The 26,264-nt window shown below is 40.2% G+C and overlaps 1 protein-coding gene across 1 annotated transcript in view; it reads left to right on the plus strand.

Moving 5' to 3' along the window:
• The window catches only part of Map4k5 (mitogen-activated protein kinase kinase kinase kinase 5), a 93,764-nt gene that overhangs the window by 10,127 nt on the left and 57,373 nt on the right, over positions 1–26,264 (plus strand). The window contains exons 2-5 of the mRNA XM_052739661.1: positions 9,163–9,220; positions 21,619–21,709; positions 22,146–22,210; positions 25,525–25,580. Coding sequence (XP_052595621.1) covers positions 9,163–9,220; positions 21,619–21,709; positions 22,146–22,210; positions 25,525–25,580 — 270 coding nt within the window. The remainder of the gene's footprint in view (positions 1–9,162; positions 9,221–21,618; positions 21,710–22,145; positions 22,211–25,524; positions 25,581–26,264) is intronic.

Genomic DNA, 26,264 nt, shown 5'->3' on the forward strand with positions numbered 1-26,264 from the left:
CATGTGCATGCCTAACACCAGAAACCAGAAGAGAGAGTCGGATCCTCTGGAACTGGAGTTACAGATGGATGTGAGCTGTCATGTGGGCATTCATGTGGGCACTGGGAACCCAGCCTGGGTCCTCTGCTAGGTCACAAAGTGCACTTACACCCTGAACCATCTCTCTGGCCTCCCTGCTAGTTTTTAATGCATTCTGTAGTCCCTTCTTATAAACAAAGCTGTGGTCAGTACCCATGAGCAAATTCTTTTCATGCATTCTTAATTATTTAAGAACATTTCTAGAATCAAGTTTTGTACGTTGTTTTAAAGTTTTAGTGAATTTTGACCATTGTCTCTAAAGGAGTTGGACCCATCAGCAGTGACCAAAAGTCGGTATCTTTCCTACTTTACAAGTCACACCCTTTCTGGCTAGCAAGATCCTCGTTGGGTAAAAGCACTTCCTGCCACCTTGACTACCTGAGTTCCATCCCCAGCACCATGAGGATCAACTTCATAAATTGTCCACTGTGTGCATGTGCACGTATGCACACTAAATAAATGGTTATAAAGGTAAGCCTTTATGACCTCCAGATAATAGTTCAACTTGGATGATCCTCTGAAGCAGCTTGCCTTTCCATAAAAGCAGTCCACATTAGAAGAGTTAGTCTTTTCAGGAACAAACAAGCATCCTAGCGGACTAAGTGGAAGGCTTTAGTTGCCTGGAGATAAAATCATGTCCTCCGGGTCTGGGGTCTACACCAGATGGGGTCCCAGCACCGAGAGGAGAAATGGACATAAATTCCCTTACCTAACCCTAAGCCTTCTCCACTTGACCACAGCTTGCTTTTCTCCAGTGGAGTCTCACAGGCTCACCACTCTTAAGGCCAGGCCCTGTGCTCAGCAATGATGGCCAACACAAAACAAACTCATGGAAATTTGGAGGGTTTTTTATTTTTTGTTTTTTGTCTCATAATGCTTTGTCTGGGCCTTTATCCCCCCCATACCCTATGGGTCTTTTTATGTGTGTGTGTGTGTGTGTGTGTGTGTGTGTGTGTGTGTGTGTGTGTGTGTGTATAAAATGGCTCCCAGTTTTATGTTTTTAGAGTTTGGGGAGGGGCAACTATAATCAGAATATATTGTATGAAAAAATCTGTTTTCAATTAAAAAAATAAAATTGAAAAAAATCATGTGCTCAGATTCTGGCTAGAGAATCTGAATTTGTCTGCCTAACTGTGGGAGAAACCCTGCAAGTGCAGACTTCTCCTGTGACAGGATTCTCCTGTCCAGATTTCTTCAACTGTGTGGAAGCAAGCATGTCAAAACTAAGGAGCTTCGTTGGTACAGTGAAAGGATCTCTGCAATGGGCGGGTTGAGGGGCAAGGAGCAAATATGTGTGAAAGGCTGGATGTGCCAGTGCATGACTAACTTCAAACTCAGGAGGCAGAGGCAGGGGGATCACTGCAAGTCCAAGGCTAGCTGAGGCTACACAGTGAGCTCCAAGCCTGCTTGGGATACAGAGTGAGACCTTGTCTCAAAATAATAAAGTAAACAAAAAATAGTATAATTTTTGGCTCATGATAAAGCCTTGCATGCACAAAGTCCTGGGTTCATTCCCCAGCACTGTGTAAACTGGACTTGGGGGTGCATCGTGTGATCCCCAGCACTGGGCAAGGAGAATCAGTAATTGAGAGGTCAGTGGGTGGAACTAAGTGTTGAGACCAGCAGGAGTAGGGGTAGAGAGAAAACTGCCAGGGGTTGTTTATTGAGCTGTAGGAGGAAAGGACTCATGTCTAGAAGTTAGTGGGTAATCACTACAGGAAAACAGAGGGTGGTGCAGTCTGTCCCTGAGCTGCAAAGCATCCTTACCTGTCACCTCTCATGGGCTATGACCAGTTAGTGGCAGACATGTTGACTTCTTGGAACTGCCCATCTTGTCTCTTGTCCTTGGGCTATTGCATGGGACTCTGCTACCCATAACCCTGTAACGTACCCTTCCCCACCACCGAGGAAATCTTTTCTATGGTCTCATTTTGGATTTATTTTTCGCTCTTGGAAACTTTTTCTCCAATCTACTGTCTGTGGGCCAAGAATGCTCCCATGCTTTGAAATCTCATGATTTAACATATTGTGGTGTATTGGCCTTCTACGTCTGTATCTCCTCTCCTCCTCCAGTAAAAATCCCCTGTTGTGGAATAATCCTCTTGTACACTGTAAAGATTTGTCACTCAAATTGGTTTAATAAAACACTGATTGGCCAGTAGCTTAGGCAGGAAAGCTAAACTAAGAGTGCTGGGCAGAGGAAGGGCAGAGAGTCAGCAGTCACCAGCCAGACACAGAGGAAACAAGATAGGACTGTCATAATGAGAAAAGGCACCAAGCCACGTGGCTAAACATAGATAAGAATTATGGGTTAATTTAAGCTTCAGAGCTAGTTAGTAATAAGCCTGAGTTACCGGCCAAACATTTATAATTAATTTAAGCCTCTGAGTGGTTATTCGGGAATTGGCAGGCAGAAGAGAACCATCTGTTTGCAGTCCCCAAAGACAGCACAGGTTTTATTATGTACCTGGAATAGTGCCTGGCACTTAGTAAATGCTCGGTAGTATTGTGGTGTGAATGAACTGGTTGAAAAATAATATCCTTAAAGAATGGGGCATAGAACTTTAAAGTGAGGCATACTTCTTTTGTGTGTGAACCAGCTCCTGTTCCTCTTTTAAACCTTGTGGATGCTGTGTTGCTATTTTTGTAGTATAATTCCAGTTCTTAAATCTGAGGTCTATAATCCTGACCCTGACAAATACTGGACAGTAGAGATAGCTTACTGAATATTGAGACTCTCATTTTCTAGTTATTAAAAAATATTTGTAGGAAGAGGGCATGTGTAAGATGAAAGCCTCAAGTTGGCGTCATGAAGTTTTGTGACCCTAAAAATATTCCAGAAGAAAGTTAATTTGGAGTAGGATAAGGCATCTAATGTGAAGGGCAGTAAAGCCTATTTAGTAGGAATTTATCTTTTTTCCATCTAATGATCTCAGTACTGGCTGGTAAGCATTAACTAAGGTGTGTAACTATACTAACTACATTGATTAGATTCCTGGGTGCTCGCCATGCTTGCCTGCTTATACTAATAACCTACTAAAATGAGAATTAGCAATACACCGAGCTTTCTTTGTAGAGGTGCTGTGGGATTTTAGTTCCTTTTGTAAGCAGTACAAGATCTTCAAATTCTGTGTGTTAGTTTAAAAAGAAGTACACTGGGCAATAATTTGTTGGACGGGAATGTTGAACTTTAAAAATCAGTATTCTAAAATCCAGTACTCCTTTGAATTATATTGTGAAATTACATAGTTAAATTTCTGAAAGATCTCTTGATTTGAATTGAATCTGAAGTCTCTCTGTGTGTGTGCATGTGCGTGTGCCCCCGCCCCTCCCCCCAAGCCTCTTTGCCTTTCATTATAAAAGAGCCTGGTACTGCTTTCTGTTTTAAAAATTCAGCTGGAAAATTACAGAGTACAAACATTTGCCCCTCAGTTCTTCCTTTGGAGATGACAGAAATATGTCTTCCAAGTACAAACTGACATTTGAATATTTCTGTTGGTGGGAGTTGTAGTTTGTGGTTCTTTGCGTGTACTTCTGTAACTACATGTATTCAGGCTTCTACACAGTGCAACAGAGTTTTAAAACACCATCTTTCTGTGGTTCCATAGTTGTTTTCAAACTTTCCAAAGCTGTGTTTCTTTCTGAGCAACTGGGGGGGTGGAGGGGATGCATCAGTCCTTGGACCTTGCTTTTTTTTTTATCAGGTCCAAAGGAAACTCCACTTCCCCAAACCCCAAAAGTCAGTCCATATATCCAGAAATGAGCTCAACCTGGGCTACAGGAGGATTTCTGGCGGTTAGATAAAAGCCAGCATTCCTTAGGAACTTGAGAGACCAGTTTCCATCTACCAAAGGAGTCATTTCCCTTACTTCTGGCAGAAGGGACATGGCTACCTGTGGTGCGTATCAAAGCCCATGCTGGCTCCAGGCTCCCTCAGCATCACAAGTACCTACCACATATTTCCAAGTCCAGGCTGGCATCCTAGTTCTTCTCACCTCCTCTACCCTAAGCTCCGTCCAGCTCATGGGCTTCCCTCCCCACAGCTACTCACTCTCCTTCTAACCCTGCTAGTATCTCTCTGTTGTTTTTTTCTCTCTCTCTCTGCTCCGTTCCTGCCTGTCACTATGTTTTCTCTGTTCTCTACCCTCTGCTCTTCTCTCCTCTCTCAACATATTACCCTGGCCGTGTCCAGTCTGCTGGCCATGTGCAGTCTACTTCTTTCTCTCTCTGCTCTGGACTCTTTCAGATGCCTCTGGATGTTCTTTCTCTCTCACATCTATAATAAAACCTCCCTCTTAACCATACCACAGAGCAGTCATGTTGTCAGTTTATACAGTTCCAATCTTAAAAAGTGATCTTAAAAATGTGTCTGAACAGATATATTCTTTAAAAAAATATTTTAATTTTTTATTGGTAGACTTAATTTTTGTGCAGTTTTATATTTACAAAATTGATCAGATAGTACATAGAACTGTATTTTCCTATCCCTAACCTATATACAACTTCAGCTTTTATTATCGTCTTGCATTAGTGTGGTATGTGTCTTATAATTACTATGTTTCTGTATCCTTTAGTTTACATAAAGGTTTACTCTTAGCATGGTGCTTCCAGGGTTACATCTTCACACACAACACCTTGACTGCCCCAAGAATCCTCTGCATGTCACCTATTTATTTCTCCTTCTAACCACCTGATAACATTTTTTTACTTTGGCTTTTGTGGTGGTTGTTTGGTTAGTTTTGGTATGGAGGTTGTGAGTGAAGTTGTTTTTTACCATTTCTGAAGCTTTGCCTTTTCATATCATATAGGTGGGATTATATGTATAGGTTATTATATTATATTTATACCTTCTTCAAATGGCTTCTTTAGTTTACCATCTGTATTTCAAGTGCCTCCATCTGTGTTCATGCTTATTGGCGTCTATCTTTTTAATACCAGTAGATATTTATCTATTGAGTGATATCATGAATGTCACCTAATTTCATTATGGATTGACTGCTGTAAACATTTGTACGTAGCAGTAAGTCTTCAGTTCAGTTGGGTACATGCCTCCAAGCAGAGAGTGCTAGTTCATGCTAAGACTGTTTAGCTTTGTGAGAAACAGACAAATTTTCAGTGCCCATGTCTTAAAAATCAATCTACTCCAGGCTGGAGAGATGCTCAGCACTTAAGAGCACTGGTTGGTCTTTAAGAGGACCTAGATTTGAGTCCCAGAACCCACATGGCAGCCCATAGATAGATGTCACTCCAGTTCCCAGAGCTCAGAATCCCTCTTCTGTCTTCTGTGACTACCAGCACGTGAATGGTATACAAACACATATGCAGACAAAACAACCATACACAGATAATAAAAATCAACCTTGAGAGAATGTCAACCTAGTCAAAAGCCTGGAAGCATGAACTCTAAACTGTCAGCAGTAGTCACCTAGGAGGGTGAGATGGGATGGAGAGGACTACCATGTTTGCTGACTCATATTTTTAATTTTTTTTACAACAAAATCTTACTCTATGATAATTTTTATAGCCTCTCCCCCCAAAATTTTTTTAATTTGTGGAAATAAAAATAGCAATGAATCAACATACACACAGAAAAAAATGCTTCAGTGTGTTTTCAGTCTCATAACATATCCTAGTGTCCAGAGATTGGAGCATTTCATTCTATGTATTCACAGGATTGGTAGAACACCTACCAATGTCTCTCCTCCAAAGGCTCACGTCCTGGGGACTACACACTTAACTGGCTTTGAGATACCAGCAAGACTTGGAATACTGAATATCCTGAGACTAGTTTGTGGTTGGAATTGTGCTAGTCAGTCAACGTCCCATGCATTCAGCCTTGTGTGTCTTACCTAAGACTCCCAGGTATGCATGTTACTTAAGTGCTGTCTTGTGGTTTTATGTGTTACTTTCTGGTGTTCTCTGTTGCCACTGTTCTTAAGCCCTTCTTCCCAATAAGGAAACTTCTATGTCCGTAGAGGATTTCCTGTTTTCTATAGAATTCTAGTGAAAAGTTTGAAAGATTCTCCTAGAGAAGGAATGCAGGTCAGGAAACGTGCTGACATGCACGTGCACGAGTGCCTGGTTTGCCACAGGCGGATAAGAGAAGAGTTCAGTCTGAACTTGATTTTATCCCAGCCTTCAAGGGGCGTGTGTGTGTGTGTGTGTGTGTGTGTGTGTGTGTGTGTTTACAGGTTATTTAAAAGAATATTTTCTGTGGATGAAGTTTAGCTTTTAAGATTTTTAAAAAGATTTTAATGCACAATAATTCAATTTATGTGACATTAAAAATCACTATAAGGACCTAGGAATGTAGCTTGTCCAGCATACATTTATTTCCACTATACATGCATCAGTGCATGAATAAATAAATAAAATCCTCTTGGAAGCATTAATTCAATGTGAAAGATGATTGTATTAGTGGATTTTTTTTCAGTAAAAGTCATCAGTGTTAGATAGTGTACAGTTAATACTTTATCAAGTACCTGTTACATGTTGAAGAGGAAGAGAGACGCTCGCTCCTTCTGGAAAGAAGCCCTGTCGCCTTCACAGTGCCCAGTTGGTTGGTTTTGAATCTGACCCTTGCCGTTGGCAGCTTGGCCTTGGACTGTCATTTGATTTTACTGAGCTGAATCTTTTTATGATTAATTAAATTAAATAATGTAAAACACTCTGCAAACCATAAAATAGTACAGGTGTAATTGCCGTCATTGTTGTGGACTCTGTCTTCTAAAACACATTTTATAATCCACTAAGTCTCTCAGGAGGTCAGTTAACTACTTATTCTGTAACCTCTTACCACGTCTTCTGCACCCGGGTCTCACTGGCGTGAGGACAGCCTCAGTGTATATGAACCAGTCTTTCTACAACCCAGGAGAGATAAAATGCTGAATGTAGCAGAGCTGCAAGACCTGAGTTAATGGGCAGGCCTTTTATTCAAGGACAGAAAGGAAGGTGTCGGAATGTTGTGAACGTCTGTACTCCTGTTTTTTCTAAATATGTTTGTGGTTTGGGGTAGGGTGACTATGGCTGAGGGAATTAAAATGAGTGATCACAATTCACCTCAGGAGGAGTCTGTGAACTCATCGTGTACAGCTGGACCTTCGTCGTCGTCGTTGAAGATAATAGTTGTCCTCCGTTCTGCTTGTCTGTCTTTCCCATCTTCCCACCGTCTTTCGACCTCCAGCTCATGCTGAAGTCATCTCTGCTAGCATTCTTCTCGCTGCATTTGTTCCTTGAGTCCCTTTTCTTTTTCGTGTTTATCTGATGATATGATCTACCCAATCCAACAAATTACCAAAACCATTCTTGCCTCTTTTATCGTATAGTACTTATTTTTATGACAAAAGTTGTCATTTAAATCTAATATAATAGTAAAAATACTATCACATTATTTATATATTTATTATAATATATTTATTATATTAATTTTCACATACAGAATGCATCTGGTCATAGTGAAAATGAGCTCTGATATTAATAATAAGAATATAATATTCTTATGCTGTTTTAACAGTTTGTGTAAACAGCTTTAAGTATTCATAAGTTTTGACATGAAATTCTATTGTCTTAGAAACCATCTGGAAGAAATAATTTAAATAGTGAAAAGATGTATAGAATCAGTAAGGATTATAACATCTGTGATATTAGTAGGAACTGCAAACGAACTATTATATGGACTATTTTAGAATAGCTACTTAAGATTATGCATAGCAGGTAGAGGGTATATTATTTTTAAAGCAATAAAAATTCGTGCCTACACTAGATCTTGATAGACTGCATATACCATCCAAGGCGATAAGAGTATAAATTCAGATTTTTCTAATCAGCATGTATGTTAGATACCATGTGATACTTAAAAACAAACTATGCTTTCATGGCTCTCTTGCCATATTCTTTTCTGCAGTTTTTAGAGCGTTGTGGGAGCATAGACATTTTAAGTCACATATGTTTTAAACTAACAGTTCTATGTCTAGGTTACTTTATTGATAAGCTGATACATGCTAAAATATTTGCAGGGATATTCATTGTAGCACTGATTATAGTTTGTCCATGATCATTATAAAATAGTAATTTTTCTACTAAGGATTTGTGTGAAGGTAATAAAGCTATGGGTAGAGAGAAAGCTACAATATATTTATTCCTTTGTTAATAATTACAGAGTGTTAAAAGCAATAGTGAGTTATAAATTGTGTATCCTGTTGGTGAAAATTAGGTAGCACTGCAAATGTTGTAGAAGACTGTAATGGGATCCTCATCTTCCATCACACACGTGCACACACAGTCACATATGTGTATCCATGGGGAGGAGTCAGCATGGGAAAGGTTGCTTTTTCTTAGCTGTGAGTCATTTAGATTTATTTTTCCTTTAGCAGCTTGTGGTTATAATTATAGTATACAGTAAACATGAATGTTCTGTTTTTGTGGTTTGGACGGTATGGAAATTGTGTTTGTTTATTCATTCATTGAAGTACTTGCCGCTCTGTGCTGCCAGCATGGTCTCAGATCCTGAGTTCAAGTGATCGTTTCTGCCCCCCAGCAGTTAGGACTGCAGCGCGTGCCCTGGTGCCCAGCTTCTTTGTTGTTGTGTAAGCCAACACATGATAATCGTACACACTTCCGAGGTCAGGGCTGACAGATAGGTCGGCATACGCAACGTACCCGTCACTTGAAACACTTGTCATCTTTGTGGAAATAAAGTCTCCCTAAATGTACAACACATAACTACCTGTAGTCACTGTACTGTGCAGTAGGACACTGGAACTGTCCCCCCATCTAGCTGTAGGTTTTTTCTGAGAAATAATACTGAGAAAATAGTCCACATATAAAGAAAAAATATTGTAAGAAATATACTAAAATATTTAAACAGTAGCTGTTTTTGAGGAGTGGGACTAAAGTAATTTTTAAAAAGACTTTTGTTTCTTTTCTATATTTTTCCTTAATGAGAAAATGACTATATCCATTTTACTGGAAAAAAGATTTGGGGTTTTGTTTTGTTAAAACCATGGTTGATAAGCAGTTTTTAGGATGGTATCTTGTAATATTTATACACCTAACAAACTTGAATTTTTCTGTTTTCATTTTTAGGCCAGAAATGTACATACAGGAGAATTAGCTGCAGTAAAAATCATCAAGTTGGAGCCTGGTATGTATATATACATATATATATATATATATACTGTGTGTGTGTGTGTGTGTGTGTGTGTGTGTGTGTGTGTGTGTGTGTGTGTGTGTTGCTAGGGATTAAACCTTGCCTGGTGTGGGTATGTATTAAGAATACTTTATACAATTTTTTATATAATTCTAAGTCTTAAATGCATATTCTATATTTCTTTCCTTTTTTTTCTTCTTCCTAAAATAAATTTTTGTATTCTTTCAGGTCAGTAGAACATCTCCAATATGATCATATTAAATTGCGTCAAAGATAGTCAGAGTTATTTTTAATGTGATAGTTTTGTTGATAAAGGGAATTAGAGATGTACATGCTCAAAAATTAAAAGCTTTATCGACTCACAGTGACAAAGTATTTTCCTTTTGCAACTATAGTGAACATTTTAACTTTAGCTTTAGCTGTTAAAAAGTGTAGTTAGAAGTCACAGAGACAGTCGTAATTAAACTCTGGGGGACACTAAATAAAACCCAAACTAGTAAATAGGGAAAGAGATCATAGGCAGGAGACAGGGCTGATGGGGTGAAAGAGAGTGCCCAGACTACGTAATATACGGGTATGAAATTGTGAAAGAACAAAATGTACTGGTAAGGAGGAATTTAAAGGAAAAGTCAGTTAATATTCGAGATAATGATATTCTGTATATAAGCTGTTCTCTAATTGACTCAGTTTTCATAAATTAGATCTGAGTTCAATGCTTATTTTATCGGCACCTCGTGTTTCAGAAGACAGTGTATTTTAAAACACACGGAGAGATCTGTTTTGAAAACCAAAACCATATAAAGCTAGCCAGTCCCTGAAGTGTCTGATGAGGGAGCAGAGTCGTAGAGCAGGGAGGCGAGCGTTTGGTGGTCTGCTCATTTGCTGCTTCATAAACGGAGACCTGTGTGATCACGTGTGGTTATAATTATGTGGGATTCTTAATTTGAGCGCCTCTTACATTTCAAATACATTTTTGGATCATCATCCATATTACTTCAATAGATAGCTGATACTTTGAAATTGCCTGTTTTGGAACAGTTTAAAATCACATTTTGAGACATGACACAATACCTTTTCCTCTGACAGAAATTGTTGTGATATTTCAGAATTCTCTTACTATTCCATGTGATGAGTATAGACTGATCTCCAAAATGTCACTAACTAAAGAGATGGGACTGTGAACAGACTTCCCTGGAGGAGTCATTTGAGTGAATGTGACATATTGGGTCACATTGCATCACATCATGTCCAAGGGCTGGGGATGGTCTAGGTTCTGGGCTGGGCTGTAAGAGGAAGCACAAATGTTTATCCTTTTGCTGCCCACAGGGAGTACACGAGGCTGGGTTCTGTACTGATTGATTGACCTGTACGTGGCTTACTTTTCATTATAATTCACATTAATAAGTATATTTTCAAAGTCTGCAAGTCTCACTTATCAGGTAACCATATATTGTGAATAATGCAGAAACTTGATTCAATAAAAAGGAAAAAATCAAGGCTAAGGAGATGACTTACTAGATTATCACTGGCCTTGCAAACATAAGGCCAGTGTTTGGATCCCAGCACCCTGAATGCTGGGTGGGCGTGGGGGCCTTACTGTGATCCCAGCACCCTGAATGCTGGGTGGGCGTGGGGTCCTTACTGTGATCCCAGCACCCTGAATGCTGGGTGGGCATGGGGACCTTACTGTGATCCCAGCACCCTCAATGCTGGGTGGGCGTGGGGGCCTTACTGTGATCCCAGCACCCTCAATGCTGGGTGGGTGTGGGAGCCTTACTGTGATCCCAGCACCCTGAATGCTGGGTGGGCGTGGGGTCCTTACTGTGGTCCCAGCACCCTCAATGCTGGGTGGGTGTGGGGGCCTTACTGTGATCCCAGCACCCTGAATGCTGGGTGGGTGTGGGGCCTTACTGTGATCCCAGCACCCTCAATGCTGGGTGGGCGTGGGGCCTTACTGTGATCCCAGCACCATCGGGACAGAGCAAGGATCCTGGAGCAAGCTGGCTAACTAGACTAGCTCAATCAATAAACTCTTAAGTTCAAAAGAGAGCCCCTGCCTCAGTGTGTAAGGGGACAGGCCATCAGAAAAGATGCCACTGTCAGTCTCTGGTCTGTATACACGTACACACACACACACACACACACACACACACACATACACGTGTGCACACCAAGGAAAGAGAGAACCATACCATGCATGGTGTTGTTGCTTAGCTTAGTGGTTAAATGTGGGGTCATAAATTAAGACTCTAGGAAGGGCTGGAATTCTCACTTCCTTGTTTTGTAAAAGCCCTTGGTTTCATATTAGAGGTCACTTATAAAGACTGATGTTTAAACTCTCCCTCATTCAGAAAATATTGACGATGTGATCTCAGTATTTCACCATTTTGTCTGGATGTGTGTGTGTGTGTGTGTGTGCGCGCGCATGCACGCGAATGAGAGCATGTGCACATGTGTAAGCGTGTGCTGTGTGTGGGGGTCGGCCTGTGTTGTTCACCACTGTATATGCTCAAGCTCTCCATGGCACTTGTGGGGATCCTCCTGTCTCCACCGCCATCTCACTGTAGCACTGGATTACAGACACATGTATCCACACCTAGCCCTATAAGGTTCCGGGGATTTGAACTTAGGTCCTCAGGCTTGTGCAGCCAACACTTTCCCAGTGAGCCGTCTCCTCAGTAGGCGAAATTTTTGTATTTAGTTGATGGCTTGTCGGCTGCTCTGCCTGCCTCTGTCGGGTTATTCTTCCTCATGACTGACTTTTAGATGTTCGAGTCTGTAGCGTCCCGAGCCTGGCCTTATCTTTGCCCTACTTCTGGTCTTTGTCTTGTTTGCACAGAGAGATGTCTTTTCCACTTCTCAGCCTTTCCTTTCTTTATTCTTCATCCCCGCTTTCAGGCCTTTTCTGTTAGATAATTATATTTTTTTAAAAATTAACTGAAATTTCTAAGAGTTGTCTCCTTCCAAATTTAAACATCTTATCCATCAGAACACTTCTAAATAGTGAGCAAGTGCTGGGTGCGTGTGTTTGTTTTTCAAACTGCTGAACAGTTTCCACAAGTATTACCCCAAAAGCTTCCTTTATTGACAGATTTGGTTGGATTTATATCATGATACAGTGGTTTCTGCTTTCTATTTTAAGTTCAGTAACATCCTAGTTTTGAGTAAAATAACTTTTTATTATCTATTAAAATCCTCTCTTATTTTTCAAATGTTTGCTATTTATTTGTTTGTTTGTTTGTTTATTTGGTTTTCTGAGACACGGTTTCTCTATATAACAGCCCTGGCTGTCCTGGATCTCACTCTGTAGACCAGACGGGCCCTGAACTCACAGAGATCCACCTGCCTCTGCCTCGTGAGTGCTGGGATTAAAGGCGCGCACCACCACCGCCCGGCTCCATTTTGTCCTTTACTACATCTTACAGTCATTGGGTTTTTGTTTGTTGTCGGTTTGCCTGTGTTTTGTTGTCATTTCTCTTGGAGAATATAATCTGTTTATTTTATAACATAATCTGAATCTTCCCCCTTTAATAGATGAGTCCATCAATATATTATTATTTAGAGGATGTTGGAGTTCCCTTCTGTTATTTGACTTTCTTGTGTTTATTTTCTTATTTTGTTCCTAATCTTTCCTGTAAGTCTTTTTTTTTTTTTTAATGGCTGGGAATTTCTTTTATTTTTGCTGCTGATAATTTGGAAGAAACATAATCTAGTTTTATTAGAAGATGATTTATGGAGCTTTGGAATAACAGATTTAAATTTACACAGCTTTATTAAGAAATTAAACAGGGGCCTGAAGAGATGGCCAATGATTAAAAGCCCTGGCTATTCTTCCAGCAACCCCAAGTTGAGTTCCTGGTACCCACACGGTGGCTCACAGCCATCTGTAACTCCAGCTTAGAGGGATCCAATGCCCTCTTTGGCCTTCATGAGCACAGCACTCATAGAGTGCACATACATGCTTACATACATACATACAGACAGAATGCTCATACACTTTAAAGTCATTTTTTATAAATAGTTATCATCTTTATAACCTACTTATAAATGTAATGACCAGTTATCCAGAGTTAGCTCTCTGTTTATCTAGATTCAGTTCTCATTGTTGGTATTTCCATGCCATGTCTTTGCTACTCTTATTTTTATATCACTAAGTAGTGTGGTAGTTTGAATAAGATGTTCACCATAGTCTTGGGCATCTGAATATTTGGTCCCCAGTTAGTGGTGCCGTTTAGGGATGCTTAGGAGGTGTGGCTTTGTATGTCACTGGAGGTGGGCTTTGAGAGTTTAAAGATTCATGCCATTTTGAGTTGGCTTTTCCAGCTTGTGGTTCAAGGTGTGAGCTCTCAGCTGTTCCTGATGCTGTGACTGTCACCTCTGCCATATGTCCCTGCTGTGATGGGCTCTTATTCTCTAGAACTGTAAATCCACATCACCCCTTCTTTCTGTGATCGCCTTGGTCATGGTGTTTGTGCTCATTAGGTTTTGTCAACTGGACATAAGCTAGAGCCGTTTCGGCAGCAGGAACCCCAGCTAAGAAAATCCAAACCCCTCCATCGGCCTATGGCAAGCCTGTGGAGCATTTTCTTGATTGATGATTGATGTGGGAGGGGCCAGCTCCCTGGGGGTGGTGGCAGTTCTGGACAGTATGAAAAAGCTGAGTGGTCAAGCCAGGAGGACCACAGCGGTAAGCAACCTTCCTCCATGGCCTCTGCTGCAGCTCCTGCCTCCAGGTTCCTGCCCTGACTTCCCTTGGTAATGCAGTTAGTTGTTAGATGAAATACACCGTTTCCTCCCCAAGTTGCTTTTGATCATGACGATTTATCACCACAATAGAAGCCCTAACTAAGATAGTGTTTTATCACAATTACAGAAAAATAACTAAATATGGGTAGACTTTCCTTTAAATATTAGGAATAATGTAATGTGTATCCACAAATTGGTTTGTTTTCTCAACCCAATTTGTTCTTCTCTTAGTCTTCCTCATTTTGGAAATCAGCCTGGCAAGCCGCAGACTGGGCTATAATTTGATTTCTTTTTTTATACTCCAGAGTAAGTCTGTTAGCAAATTCCTTCAGCTCTACCTTCAAAACATATCCTGAATGTCTCTCTGTCTCTCTGCGTGTACACACACACACATATGCCCACACCATGTTTGAATGTGAGATTTTACTTTGATCGCTGCTGACTTCTGCTCAAATCCTCTCTGAAGCTCTAGGCACACTTGGAATCATACTCAGATGTCCAGCCTTGCCTTGCTCCCAAAATCCTGCATGACCTGCTCAGCTGCTTCTCTGAACTAGTCACTTAGGTTTCCCCTTCACTCCTCTGCCTCCGTTTGCTTTATATTTAAATGGTCCGAGATTAAACCAGCTCTTCATTCTACCAGGAGTACTGGTGTTTGGTTTAGAAGATTCCTTGTCAGAGCTGGAGAGATGGCTCAGCGGTTAAGGGCACTTGCTGCCCTTTCAGAGGACCTGGGTTCAATTCCCAGCACCCACATGACATCTCACAACTGTCTGTAACTCCAGTTCCGGGAGATCTAACACCCTCACATAGACAAGCAAGCAAGCAAAACACCAATGCACATAAAGTTAAATAAATAATTTTTATTAAGAGAAAGAAGATTCCTTGCCATTCAGAACTCAGCTGAGATGTTATGTCTGCACAGGCCAACTTAACCCAAACCCATGTGGATTTGTAATTTTGCATAGCATGTGACTGCTTGGTACTTTTCCTATATGAATATTTGTTTGTCTCTCCTAAAATGTATGATCCATAAGAATTTGATCTTATGTCTCCACTGCCGTATTTGAGCATGTAGGGCAGTATAGGCTCATACTGGACACTCCTATTCTTCCTACAAAAGTACCTGTGTTTCTGTTGCCTTTGAAGAAGAATGGCCATTGACTAATAGGATGTTTGTGTACTCATTCTTCTGTCAGAAAGTCGGTAGCAGGTCTCCTTTGAATGTTAGAGGAGCGTGCTGTTGGGCCAGCCTGGAGGTGGATTTCTCCCCTTATTGGGAAATTGCTGTTTCTGTGTTAGGGAAGGTTGGCAGTCTGCCCTGGTCTTTAAAGCTAGGTTCTTCATGGAATACATCTAGATCTTTGAGAATTATTTGCAGGATCCTCCCTCCCAAAAAATACAGTGAGTCAGTTATTTAAAATTTTGGGGTTGGGGATTTAGCTCAGTGGTAGAGCGCTTGCCTAGCAAGCGCAAGGCCCTGGGTTCGGTCCTCAGCTCTGGAAAAAAAAAAAAAAAAAAAAAGAAAAGTTTGTTCTTTCTCTCTTTCACAAAATTTTATTTTATCATTCTTAGATTTTTTTAAAAAGAATTTCATTGCTTTTAAGAATGTCAGTTTCTGAGGGCTGGAGAGATGACTCAACAGTTAAGAGCAACAGCTACTCTTCCAGAGGTCCTGAGTTCAATTCCCAGCAACCACATGGTGGCTCACAACTATCTATCATGGGATCTGATGCCCTCTTCTGGAATAAAGGCATACATGGAGATAGAGCACTCATACATATAAAAAATAAATGAACCTTATAAAAGAAAAAAGAATGACAGATTCAAGCTGAAGAAATGACTTGGTAGTTAAGAGTTCATACTGTTCTTTCAGAACATCTGAGTCAGTTCCCAGCACCCATATTGGGCAGCTCACGCCCACCTGTTAACTCCAATTCCAGGGATCTGTGCTATACACACACACACACACACACACACACACAGAGAGAGAGAGAGAGAGAGAGAGAGAGAGAGAGAGAGAGAGAGAGAGAATTTTTTAAAAACTAATGCCAGTTACTCACGGAGCTCTTGCCTTCCCTGTCTTTGCCTGTTTTCCTTACAGACATGTTTGCTTTGGGCTGTGTGTGTGTGTGTGTGTGTGTGTGTGTGTGTGTGTGTGTGTTTTGTATGTGTGTGTGCATTTGTGCTCTCCTTCAGTGCTTCCGTTTGTCTCTAGTTGGTTCTGTACACATGTTGCTTCTCCTCAGCGTCTCCACTGGACTCTCCCAGCGTTCTTTTATTTCATCTGTAGCCTAGGTATTCTTGTATTTCTCCCTTTCATTTCCTTCAAAGTTCAAAGCTCTGTTGTCTAAAAATTTATTTCCAAGGGCATTCTTACGGCTTTTGCATCCTGTAGTTACTTTCTTTCCATGATACATTTTTGAGCAGAATCAATGTTTTTTCTTTCAGCATTGGCAGTAAAGCCAAAGTGGATAGTAGTGGTCCCCATGTTTTTATAGCAGACTTTGGGAATATTAACTCAAAAACACAGTGACATGTTAATGAATTTTCCTACTATTAAGTTCAGATATTTTTAAAAATTCTGCAGACAGCATTATTTCAAAGTTGAATTCTTAACTTATTTAGCCCCTGAGGAAATTGTACTGAAGCCATATAATACAAAAGCACTTCCTTGCATTGACGTAGCAGATGAACTGATTTAGAATTGTGTTAGACATGAAAAGGTAATTACTTGCCAGTATGACCAGAAAGAGCCTATGTCTGGTAGACCATAAACAAAAGAAGTTTATTATTATTACTGCTATTAAGTAAATGGAATGCCAGCTGTAGACGTAGTAATAATTTCCCTTCATAGTTAAAAATAGTGCTTATGATAATTTTGAGTCTTAAATTTTCTTACAGCCTTACTGACTTGCCCTTGGCAATTTAATTTTATAATATTTCAGTCAAAATTTTACTGAAATAGATTGCATTGGGGCTTTTCCTAATATTCATAAAAATGCTAAAGTAAACCTTTAACCAATGAAGATAAACACAGAATATTATTTATTAGCCACAGAAATGATTGTGAAAAAAGGGAAATCTGCTGTCTTTCTGTAGCCCTATGTTCTCTTTGTCTTTTTATATACAGAAAGACTATTTTCAGGAATGATTTGACTATTTCTGTCTCATTCTCAGAGTAGATACTGTGTTAGCCAAAGTAGTCACCACCTTGCACATAGTGGCATGAGATAGGACTTGACTTCCCTGGGCTCACCTCAGCTGAGGCTCAGATGATGGTGATGTGGGCCACCATGGCCTGTCTTGTGTCTGAGTGCTTACCTTAGCCTGGCGCCTGCTCAGCAGTCTGTAGCTGGTGGTGGCCCGCAGCCAGAGCAGGAACAAAACCCCAGGAAAGCTTCCTCTTCCTTTCTGCCCTCCTCTTATCCTGTTAGAGTGAAACTGCACAGTATGTCTGTTGGTGATGGTGGTTGGTTTGTTGAGACAGGGTCCTGTGTAGCCCAGGCTGCCGTCAGACTTGCTCTGCAGCAAAGGCCTCCTACCTCTGTCTCCCAAGTGCTGGAGTGAGAAGGGTGTGTTACTGCTCCTGGCTCTACAGGTGTTTACTTATTTGTTTAGACAGTTTCACCATGTAATGCTGGCTGGCCCGAATTCACTGTGTAGACCAGACTGAACTCTTGCCTCTGACTTTTAGATGCTGGGATTAAAGGCATACGCCACCACTGCCCGGCTGTTTTTGTTTTTGTTTTTTATTTGTTTGTTTGGTTGGTTGGTTGGTTTTTTTTGGGGGGGAGGTGTTTTAATGCTGTTAGGAATATTCATGAAATGATCTAGTATTTTAAAATAAAAAGTTGAGTGTACTTCCTTAGTTTAGAGTTTTCTAAATAAGTGGGAATGTGCTAATATCTTTCAATAGATGTTTAAAACTTTTTTAATGCTACCAGGAAACCCTATTTCCTGGAAGTATTAGAAGAGATTTTAGGGAGAAATGTCAAGACGTGTATAAAGATGTGCCTTGAATAAAACCATCAGCTGTTCTAGTTAAGTGGTACATTCTTGCTTTTTGAAACTCTATTTAAAAGCTTAATGACCTTTAAGAAAAAAAGGGAACTTAACAGTTTTTTTTTCTTTTTAAGGGGTGTGTGTGTGTGTGTGTGTGTGTGTGTAACATGGAGATGCCTGCCCTCATTCTGTCCTTTATTCCCATGAGACAGGGTCTCTCACTGAACCTGGAGCTAAGCTGGCAGCCAAAAAGCTCAGGCCATGCTCCTGTCTGCCCCGCACCCTGGCCCTCTGGTTAAAAGCATCTGCATGACCACATCTGCTTTTTTATGTGGGTTCTGGGAATGAGAACTCAGGTCCTTACACTTGTGCAGCAAATGCTCTTCTTTGCTGAGCAAGGCCCATAGTTTCAATCAAAAAAATTATTTATATATCCTCTGTGTGTATGTGTATGTGCAGGTGCCCACAGATGACAGAAAAAGGCATTAGATGTCCTGGAGCTGGAGTTACAGGGAGTTGTGAGTGCTGAGAACTGAAACTCCAGTCCGATGGAAGAGCAGCATGCCCTCCTAACTGCTGAGCCGTATCGCAGCCTACAGTTTCCACTTCTAAAACTATAATATAAATATTTGTAGCCCTCTCTTCATTGTTTGGATGCTTCAGTTCTGAACTAGGGAGATGTTAATAGTAATAATAATAAATTTCAGGGCACAAATGAACATCAGAATTTTGTTTGGGGGCAGGGGAGATGGCTTAGCAGTAAGACTACTTTCTATGCAAGCAACAGAGCTCAGCAGTTAAGAGTTCTTTTTGCCTATTCTGGTTGGTTGTATGTCAACTTGGCATAAGCTAAGGCCATCTAAGAGAGAACCTCAATTGAAAAAATGCCTCCCTAGGATTTGCCTGTAGGCAAGCCTGTGGGACAATTTATTAATTGATGATTGACATGGAAGGGCCCAGCCCACTGTGGGCAGTAACATCCATGGATAGGTGGTTCTAGGGTGTGTAAGAAAGCAAACTGAGCAAGCCAGGGGGAGCAAGACAATAAGTAGTATTCTTCCATGGTCTCTGCTTCAGTTCCTGCTTCCACATTCCTGCGCCGACTTCCCTCAGTGATGGACTGTGACCCGAAAGTTCTAAGATGAGATGAACTCTTCTTCCCAACGTTGCTTTTGGTCATGATTTTTATCACAGATATAGAAACTAACTAAGACTGCCCTTCCAGAGGACTCAGGTTTAGTTCCCAACATCCCTATCAGGTGGCTCACAACTCCTTGTAACTACAAGGGACCTAACACCTTCTAGCTTCCTTGGGTACCTGCGCATGTGCACACACATATACACAGTAAATATTTTTTTTGTTGTTAAATTGTTCAATTTAGCCAGGTGGTGGTAGAGCATGCCTTTAATCCCAGCACTCTGGAGGCAGAGGCAGGCGGGAGTCACTGAGTTCAAGGCCAGTGTGGTTTACAGAGCAAGTTCCAGGACAAATCTTTTTTTTTTTTTTTTTTAAATTTCTAGCACTCATAGAGAAAGCCTGCAGTGCAAACCTGTAACCCCAGCACTGTGAGGATGGATACAGAAGATTCCTTCAGGCTTGCTGTCTTGCTGTCTAGCCTAAGTCCAAGTTCAGGTTCAAAGAAATACGTTGAGTAGTGATAGAGTGGGGCATTGAACATCCTCCCCGGCCTCCACCTCTGCATGGGCACATGTTCTCACATGTGTACATATGCGTGTACTCCACACACAGAAGTTCTGTTTTATTGTTAAGTAATAGAAAACGAATAAAGGCTAAGTAGAAAATTTTGTGCCAATTAAAGTATAGGTAATCCTATGTATTGTATTTCTAAGGCGCTCTGTTTCCCAATTTGTCTTGGAACACAATATTAAAATTATTTTCATTTTTTTAAAAAAAATCCATAACCTTCAATGCCAGGTTCTAAATTGGCCCCCAATGTCAGGTTCTAGATAAGTAAATTTGAAACTTACAGAGATTTTCTAGGTTAAGAAAATTGAAGCAGAAAAAAAAAAAAGAAAAAAGAAAATGGAAGCAGAAAGATTGTAAGTTTAAGGCTTGCAGGTTACCATGAGTTCAAGCCTAGCTTGGTCAACTTAGCCAGACCCTGTCTTAAAATATTTTTTAAAACAGAGGAGGGGCTGGAGATGTAGCTCAGTAGTAGAGCATTTACCCAGAATGCAAGAGGCCCTAGTTTCAAGCCCCAATATTGTTTTGTTTTGTTTTGTTTTAATGTTTTTAAGGTACTTTATCAATAAACGTTCCACACTCATTTTGCTCAGTGGGGGAAAAAAAAAACAAACTCATGTTTCTTGATTACCACTTGAATCAACCAAATCTACATGATCCCCAGTGTCACTGTTTTTCATGGCTATTTGAAGCTTAGCAAATACGATATTTATATCATAGATTTTATTGCATTTCTAAAAACAGTTAATTTTTTTAAAGTGTGTGTGCATGAAGTATGTGTGTGGAGTATTTGTATGTTTGTGTGTGTGTGTGTGTGTGTGTGTGTGTGTGTGTGTGTGTGTGTTATGTAAACAAAGGGGTATTATTTGGGAAGAGGAAGGGACCGGTGGGAATGTGGTGGGAGAACAAGAGATGGGAATGTAGGAACAGGCATGAACAAAGTGCAATGATAGACACATGAAAATGTCATAAGGAAACCCATTGTTGTGGCCAGTTTTAGAGAGAGAGAAAATAAAGGTGCAGGCTTGGCGAACAGATTAGAAGCAAGAACCAACTGGTGGTTGTCCACGAGAAACTCACCTCACTGGACAAGGTGCACATGAACTGAAAGTGTCATGCTGGTGTTCCAGGCAGTTGGACTCCGAAAGCAAACACAAGTAGTTGTTCTCATGTTTGACAAAACCAACTAAAATGAGCCAAGAGATAAAGAAGTTCATTTTATATTAACAAATGGAGCAGTCCAACTAGAAGATATGATTATAAATGGATATGTATTGAATGTTGGACCCAACTGCATAAAACAGACACTGTTGTACATATAGGGACATTGAAGTTCAGACACAATAGTAGTGAGTGACTTTGGGGCTGGGAGGATGGCTCAGTGGGTAAATTGCTTATCATCCAAGAGTTGGCACCTGAGTTTGAAACCCTAACATCCACATAAAAAAGCTGTTGCTGGTGGTGTGCCTGTAAGCCCAGTACTGGGAGAAGGAGACAGGAGCATCCCTGGGACTCACAGACAAGCTAATCTTGCTTAGTCAGCAAGCTTCAGATTTATTGAGAGACCCTATTTAAGAAGGAAATAGGAAGTGGTAGAGGAGGACACCCAACACTGACCTCTCAACTGTACAGGTGTACCCACAAATCCTCACTGTCCCCTCCCTCTTCTTTTCTCAAATAAGTAGTGGGTGACTTCATTACCCCACTTTCGTTAATGTGTAGATCACCCACAAAGAGTGAACAAAGAGATAGGATGTAGTTCAGTGGTGGGAGCATCCTAACACTCGTGAGGTATATAATGTAGATTATGTGCATAGAAAACCTGTACCACAGATCAAGTGGGCATGACCGGTAACTATAGCTGCTGCAAAATACAGTCTTCTCGTATTTCTTCAAATTTGGAGTAACATGGTGACCAACTTACTTTCTTTTTCAGGTGATGATTTTTCTTTGATTCAACAAGAAATATTTATGGTTAAAGAATGTAAACATTGCAACATCGTGGCCTACTTTGGGAGCTATCTCAGGTAAAGTCCAGACGCACCATCTCTTGATCTAGTTTTCCTGTTCTCTCCCTTACCACTCTCCCTCCATCTGTGCCAGCGCCCTCGCATGTGTGCGTCTTGAAAACGGTGTCCAGAATTCGAAGTCCAGTAGGGTTTTCCTCCATCTTCCTGCTGAGTTAACATGTGCACCTCCGTTTCTATGGCCATGCCTTGTCTGGCGGCCTTAATGGGTCGTTATGAATGATGATAACAGAAAACCTTTTTCAGATTGAAACAAAACTGAAAGTGATGTGCTCTCTCTCATGTGTGCTGAGGAAGGACTGCACGGGCAGCTTCCTGTTGCTTTCTGCAGAGCACCCAGTGTGCTGCTAAGAGTGAGGGCTGTGGAGCTGTAGAGTACTTACGTCAGTGCTGGAGGATTACAGGCTGCTATAATTTTCTTTCTCTCTCATTGTAGTAGGGAAAAACTGTGGATTTGCATGGAGTACTGTGGTGGCGGATCACTTCAAGATATTTATCATGGTACTGTTAATACAATTTTACATCTTAAACTCTACTGTGGCTTTTATGATTGTTGTTGGGCATTTCTAGCTAACAAGGGAAATGATTTGGGTAGATTTATTCTCTGGCATTATTCTTTCTGTCCCCAGACACATATTTAAAAACTAAGAATTCTTATTGTTGCCCTTGATTATTCAGTTAATTTTGCTTGGGGCAGAACTAAGAGAATCTTAAATGCTTGTAGAATATCAATTTTACTTTTTACCTGGGCATAGCGTGTGTTCTTGTTAGCCCAGATGCATGTGAGGCACAGTGAGAAAGGTCTAAAGTTTAAGGCCAATCTAGACTGAGCATTGAAACTGCTAAAAATTAAATCCTATTTAGAGTCAGTTTTAGTTAGTTCTTGTTTGTTTGTTTGTCTTGTTTTGTTTTGGAGACAGGGTTTCTCTGTGTAGCTTTGCGCCTTTCCTGGATCTTGCTCTGTAGCCCAGGCTGGCCTTGAGCTCACAGAGATCTACCTGGCTCTGCCTCCCAAGTGCTGGGATTAAAGGCATGCGACACCACTGCCTGACTTTAGTTAGTTCTTTTTTGTTTTTCTTTAACAAATTTTTTATTCATTTTACATACCAACCACAGATACCCCAGAGTGAGTTTCTAAGAAAGCAGCAAGGCAGCTGCAGAGGGACTACCCGAGCTACTTTACAGGACAGTCATAGGAAGAAGTCAGCCAGACAGAGCTACAGGATGGAAGTCAGCACTCTGACGATCTGTATAAACATGTGTGAGTTTTGAAAAGAAAGACTAGTTAGTCAGTTTCTTGGTTGAACTTGGCTTTCTTCATGATCTGTTTTAGAAGTAGTTTCTGTGTCTACTGTTTAAGGTGTGTGCTTGACAGCTTCTTGAATTGCTAAAATTTGTGAAATTGAGAATGAATCTTTATGAAATATTTTTCTTTGTTTAATATGGGATAGTGAAAGACCCATTGCAAATATGTATAATTTATTAAGAATTATGTGAAATACTTAAAAATATTTCTATGCTAAAATCTTTACATTGAAAGTCATCAAAGTTTGTTCATGTAGCTTCTGAAATAGCCACAATAGATGTAAAAAGAGAAGTATTATTCCAGTGTTGCAGCCTGTAAAGATCAGTAAGTTTTTATAATATCAGGTGAGCAGTGAAATAAACTAACTGTATTTAACAGTATAGAACATAGCTTTGTGTAGACCGGCCTGAATAGGTCTCCTCAAAAATTGTAGAGCACAGGTGATCATGCTTAGGTTTTTGAATTTTTATTTTTATAAATATACACAAATGTAAATGTATGGCAAAATGGGAGGACTGATATGCCAAAGTCTCAAGTCACTGCCTCTAAGGGAGGAAAAGTGGAGCCCAGAAGAAAATTCTGAATTCTGATAATTATGTATTATTGTGTCATTCAATTATAAATTTTAAAATTGCCAATTTTGTCACAACAAATAACCATAGCAAATAACAAAAAGTCTTGGCTACTCCTTCTCTTTATTTTTTTCCAAAAGTTTACTGCATAAATATTACAAGTACACAAAATCCTGCGGTTTAGACTATCTATTGAGAGTTTTAATAAGGGCCTGTTTGGTGGTACACACCAAAATTCCAGCACTTAGGAGGCAAAAGTACAAAGTCGGGAGTTGAAGGTCATCCTTGATTACATGGGGATTGACTCAAGGCTAGCCTGGGCTACACGAGACCCTGTCTCAAAAGAAAAAAAAAATTCAGTAAGCTATAACCCTACTTTAAAAAAGAAGGAAAAACATTTTTTTCTTTTAGTAGTATGAAAGTTTTTGTATATTAAAACTACCAGAATAACTATTCTCTTTTGTCCTCTTATTGATTTTAAAGAAATATTGATTAAATAATAACATCTCTATATCACTGAATTAAAATTCTTTTCTGTTTTTGTTGTGTTTTGTTTTTCAAGAGTTTCTCTGTGTAACCCTGGCTGTCCTGGAACTCACTCTATAGACCAGGCTGGCCTCGAACTCAGATATCGTCTGTCTCTGCCTTCTTGGTGCTGAGATTAAAGGTATATGCCACCACCACCTGCCAATTAAAATTCTTTTCTAAGATTTTTAAAGAATTATGATTTTTTATGAGAAGTTTTTGTTTAATTACAATCTTTACCCACTTAAGCTTTTATAAATGAGAGCTATTGAAAATATGGAGAATATATCTGGTGGTTTTTCATTTTCCCTTTTATGCTTAAAGAATTATTCTGAGACATTTTCATGAAATTTCTGCTTGCAAAATTAAAACCTGATTACTATTTTTCCTAGTTAAATTGAATTTAAGGATTGTTCCTTTAAGTAGTATACTAAAAAACACAGTTTATAAGCAGATCTCTGAGTTAGTTCCAGGCCAGCCTGATCTACATAGAGAGTAGTGAGTTCCAGGCCAGCCCGCTATGTTCCAGTTCTATGTTCCATAACCAGTTCCAGGCTATGTAGTGAGACCTTATTTAAGAAAGATACGTGTGTGCACACATGTGTAAATTAGATGCTACTAGTAAAGTGACATCACTTCTTGCATCGCTATTTCATCAGCGTACTAAAAATCGAACTTTTATGTTCCCAAGTAGGTTAGCCAGCCAGCAGTTAAACGATGCAGTGAGGTTTTCTTATACAGAGATCTCATGCCAGTTCTAGTTTGGATTTTGGCAGCGGGCAGAACCCCAGATTCCCTCTCACAAACCGAAAAGCATTGTTCAGAAGCCCCTGATTGGATAGTTGCATAAGGATTTTATATTTTATGTTAGAGAAAGATCTGCTTTCCAGAAGTAATCTGGTTCCTTTTGATGCTTTGCATCAAGCCTCCTCCCTGTTCTGAGATTGCGTGAAGAGTTATACCAGAAAGAGTACCCCAGCCTCTAAAAACATGCCTGTAATACTCCTCAGTGAGTCCCAGCTAGTCTCCTTACAGTGCTCTGTGCCATAGATGTGTGATTCACACACGGCCAGCCCTGCTCTCGCCTGTCCTGAGACTGGGTTGAGCTTACAGCCTTGGCTTTCTGTGGGTCTTCCTGTGGCACTGGTACCAAGCTTTGCACATAATGGACACTTTACATTTTCACCGTCCACAGCTGTCCGGGAATAAACTTCTTATTTTCAAAACAGACTTTAAAATACTCAGTGTTGTGCTTCATTTCTTAGTTACACAGATACTGTCTGCTCATGGTCAGAAGAAAAGGCACCCAGTGATGCATATAGACTCGTACGCCGCTTCATCATTTTTCAGCCAGACTTGTTTTTAACATTAGCATCAAACGACAATGTGGTTTTTTTGTTCTTTCTTCCTAGTTACTGGACCATTATCTGAATTGCAAATAGCCTATGTGTGCAGAGAGACGTTACAGGTAATGTATTTGCTTAAGTAGCCAGAAAGGCAGTTTCATACTTAGTAATTATAAATAATGGTTTGCCCAAAAGCTAACGAGTTAATAATAATACTCTCCCAATCCAGCTTCCATGTTTTAATTTTGTAAAGGTGCTAACTTTTTCATGAATGATTTACAACAATTTACTCTCAACCTTTGAGGGGTGCAGTGATCACATTTTATTTTATTTTGTTTTTGATAATGATGTGCAGATGGTCATGTGTGGTAGTGTACTTCAGTGGCATGGGTTGCTACCAAAACTAAGGAGAGCCATGCCTATGACTTGTTTAGCATGAGTGGGTCTGTAGACTTGTCAATTGAAATGACTTGTCTAACCTTCACCTCAGAAGCTTTATGGGTGTGAACAGGATGCTCTCCAGAAGCAGGAGGTCTCTTGCCATATCTTAGTTCTGTGTGTCATTAAGACAGGTCATTGCTAGCAGAACTCCCTTTCCTAAGTTTCATTAACAAATCAAAGCATGTCTTTGCAAAATAAGTAAATAAATGAAGGATGCCTTTGTTTTACTTAGAGCCTGTGAAAGCTTTGACACACTAAGGATACAGCCTTCAAGGTCCCAGAACCTCACTTGACTGAGTAGTCTCTGTGTCTCAAGGAACCAAATGTTCACACAAATGATCATTTGAGGGACAGCTCAGATTCAA

This window comes from Peromyscus californicus, unplaced genomic scaffold (assembly GCF_007827085.1).
Source record: "Peromyscus californicus insignis strain IS unplaced genomic scaffold, ASM782708v3 Scaffold_15__1_contigs__length_86483966, whole genome shotgun sequence".
Taxonomy (NCBI): Eukaryota; Metazoa; Chordata; class Mammalia; order Rodentia; family Cricetidae; genus Peromyscus; species Peromyscus californicus.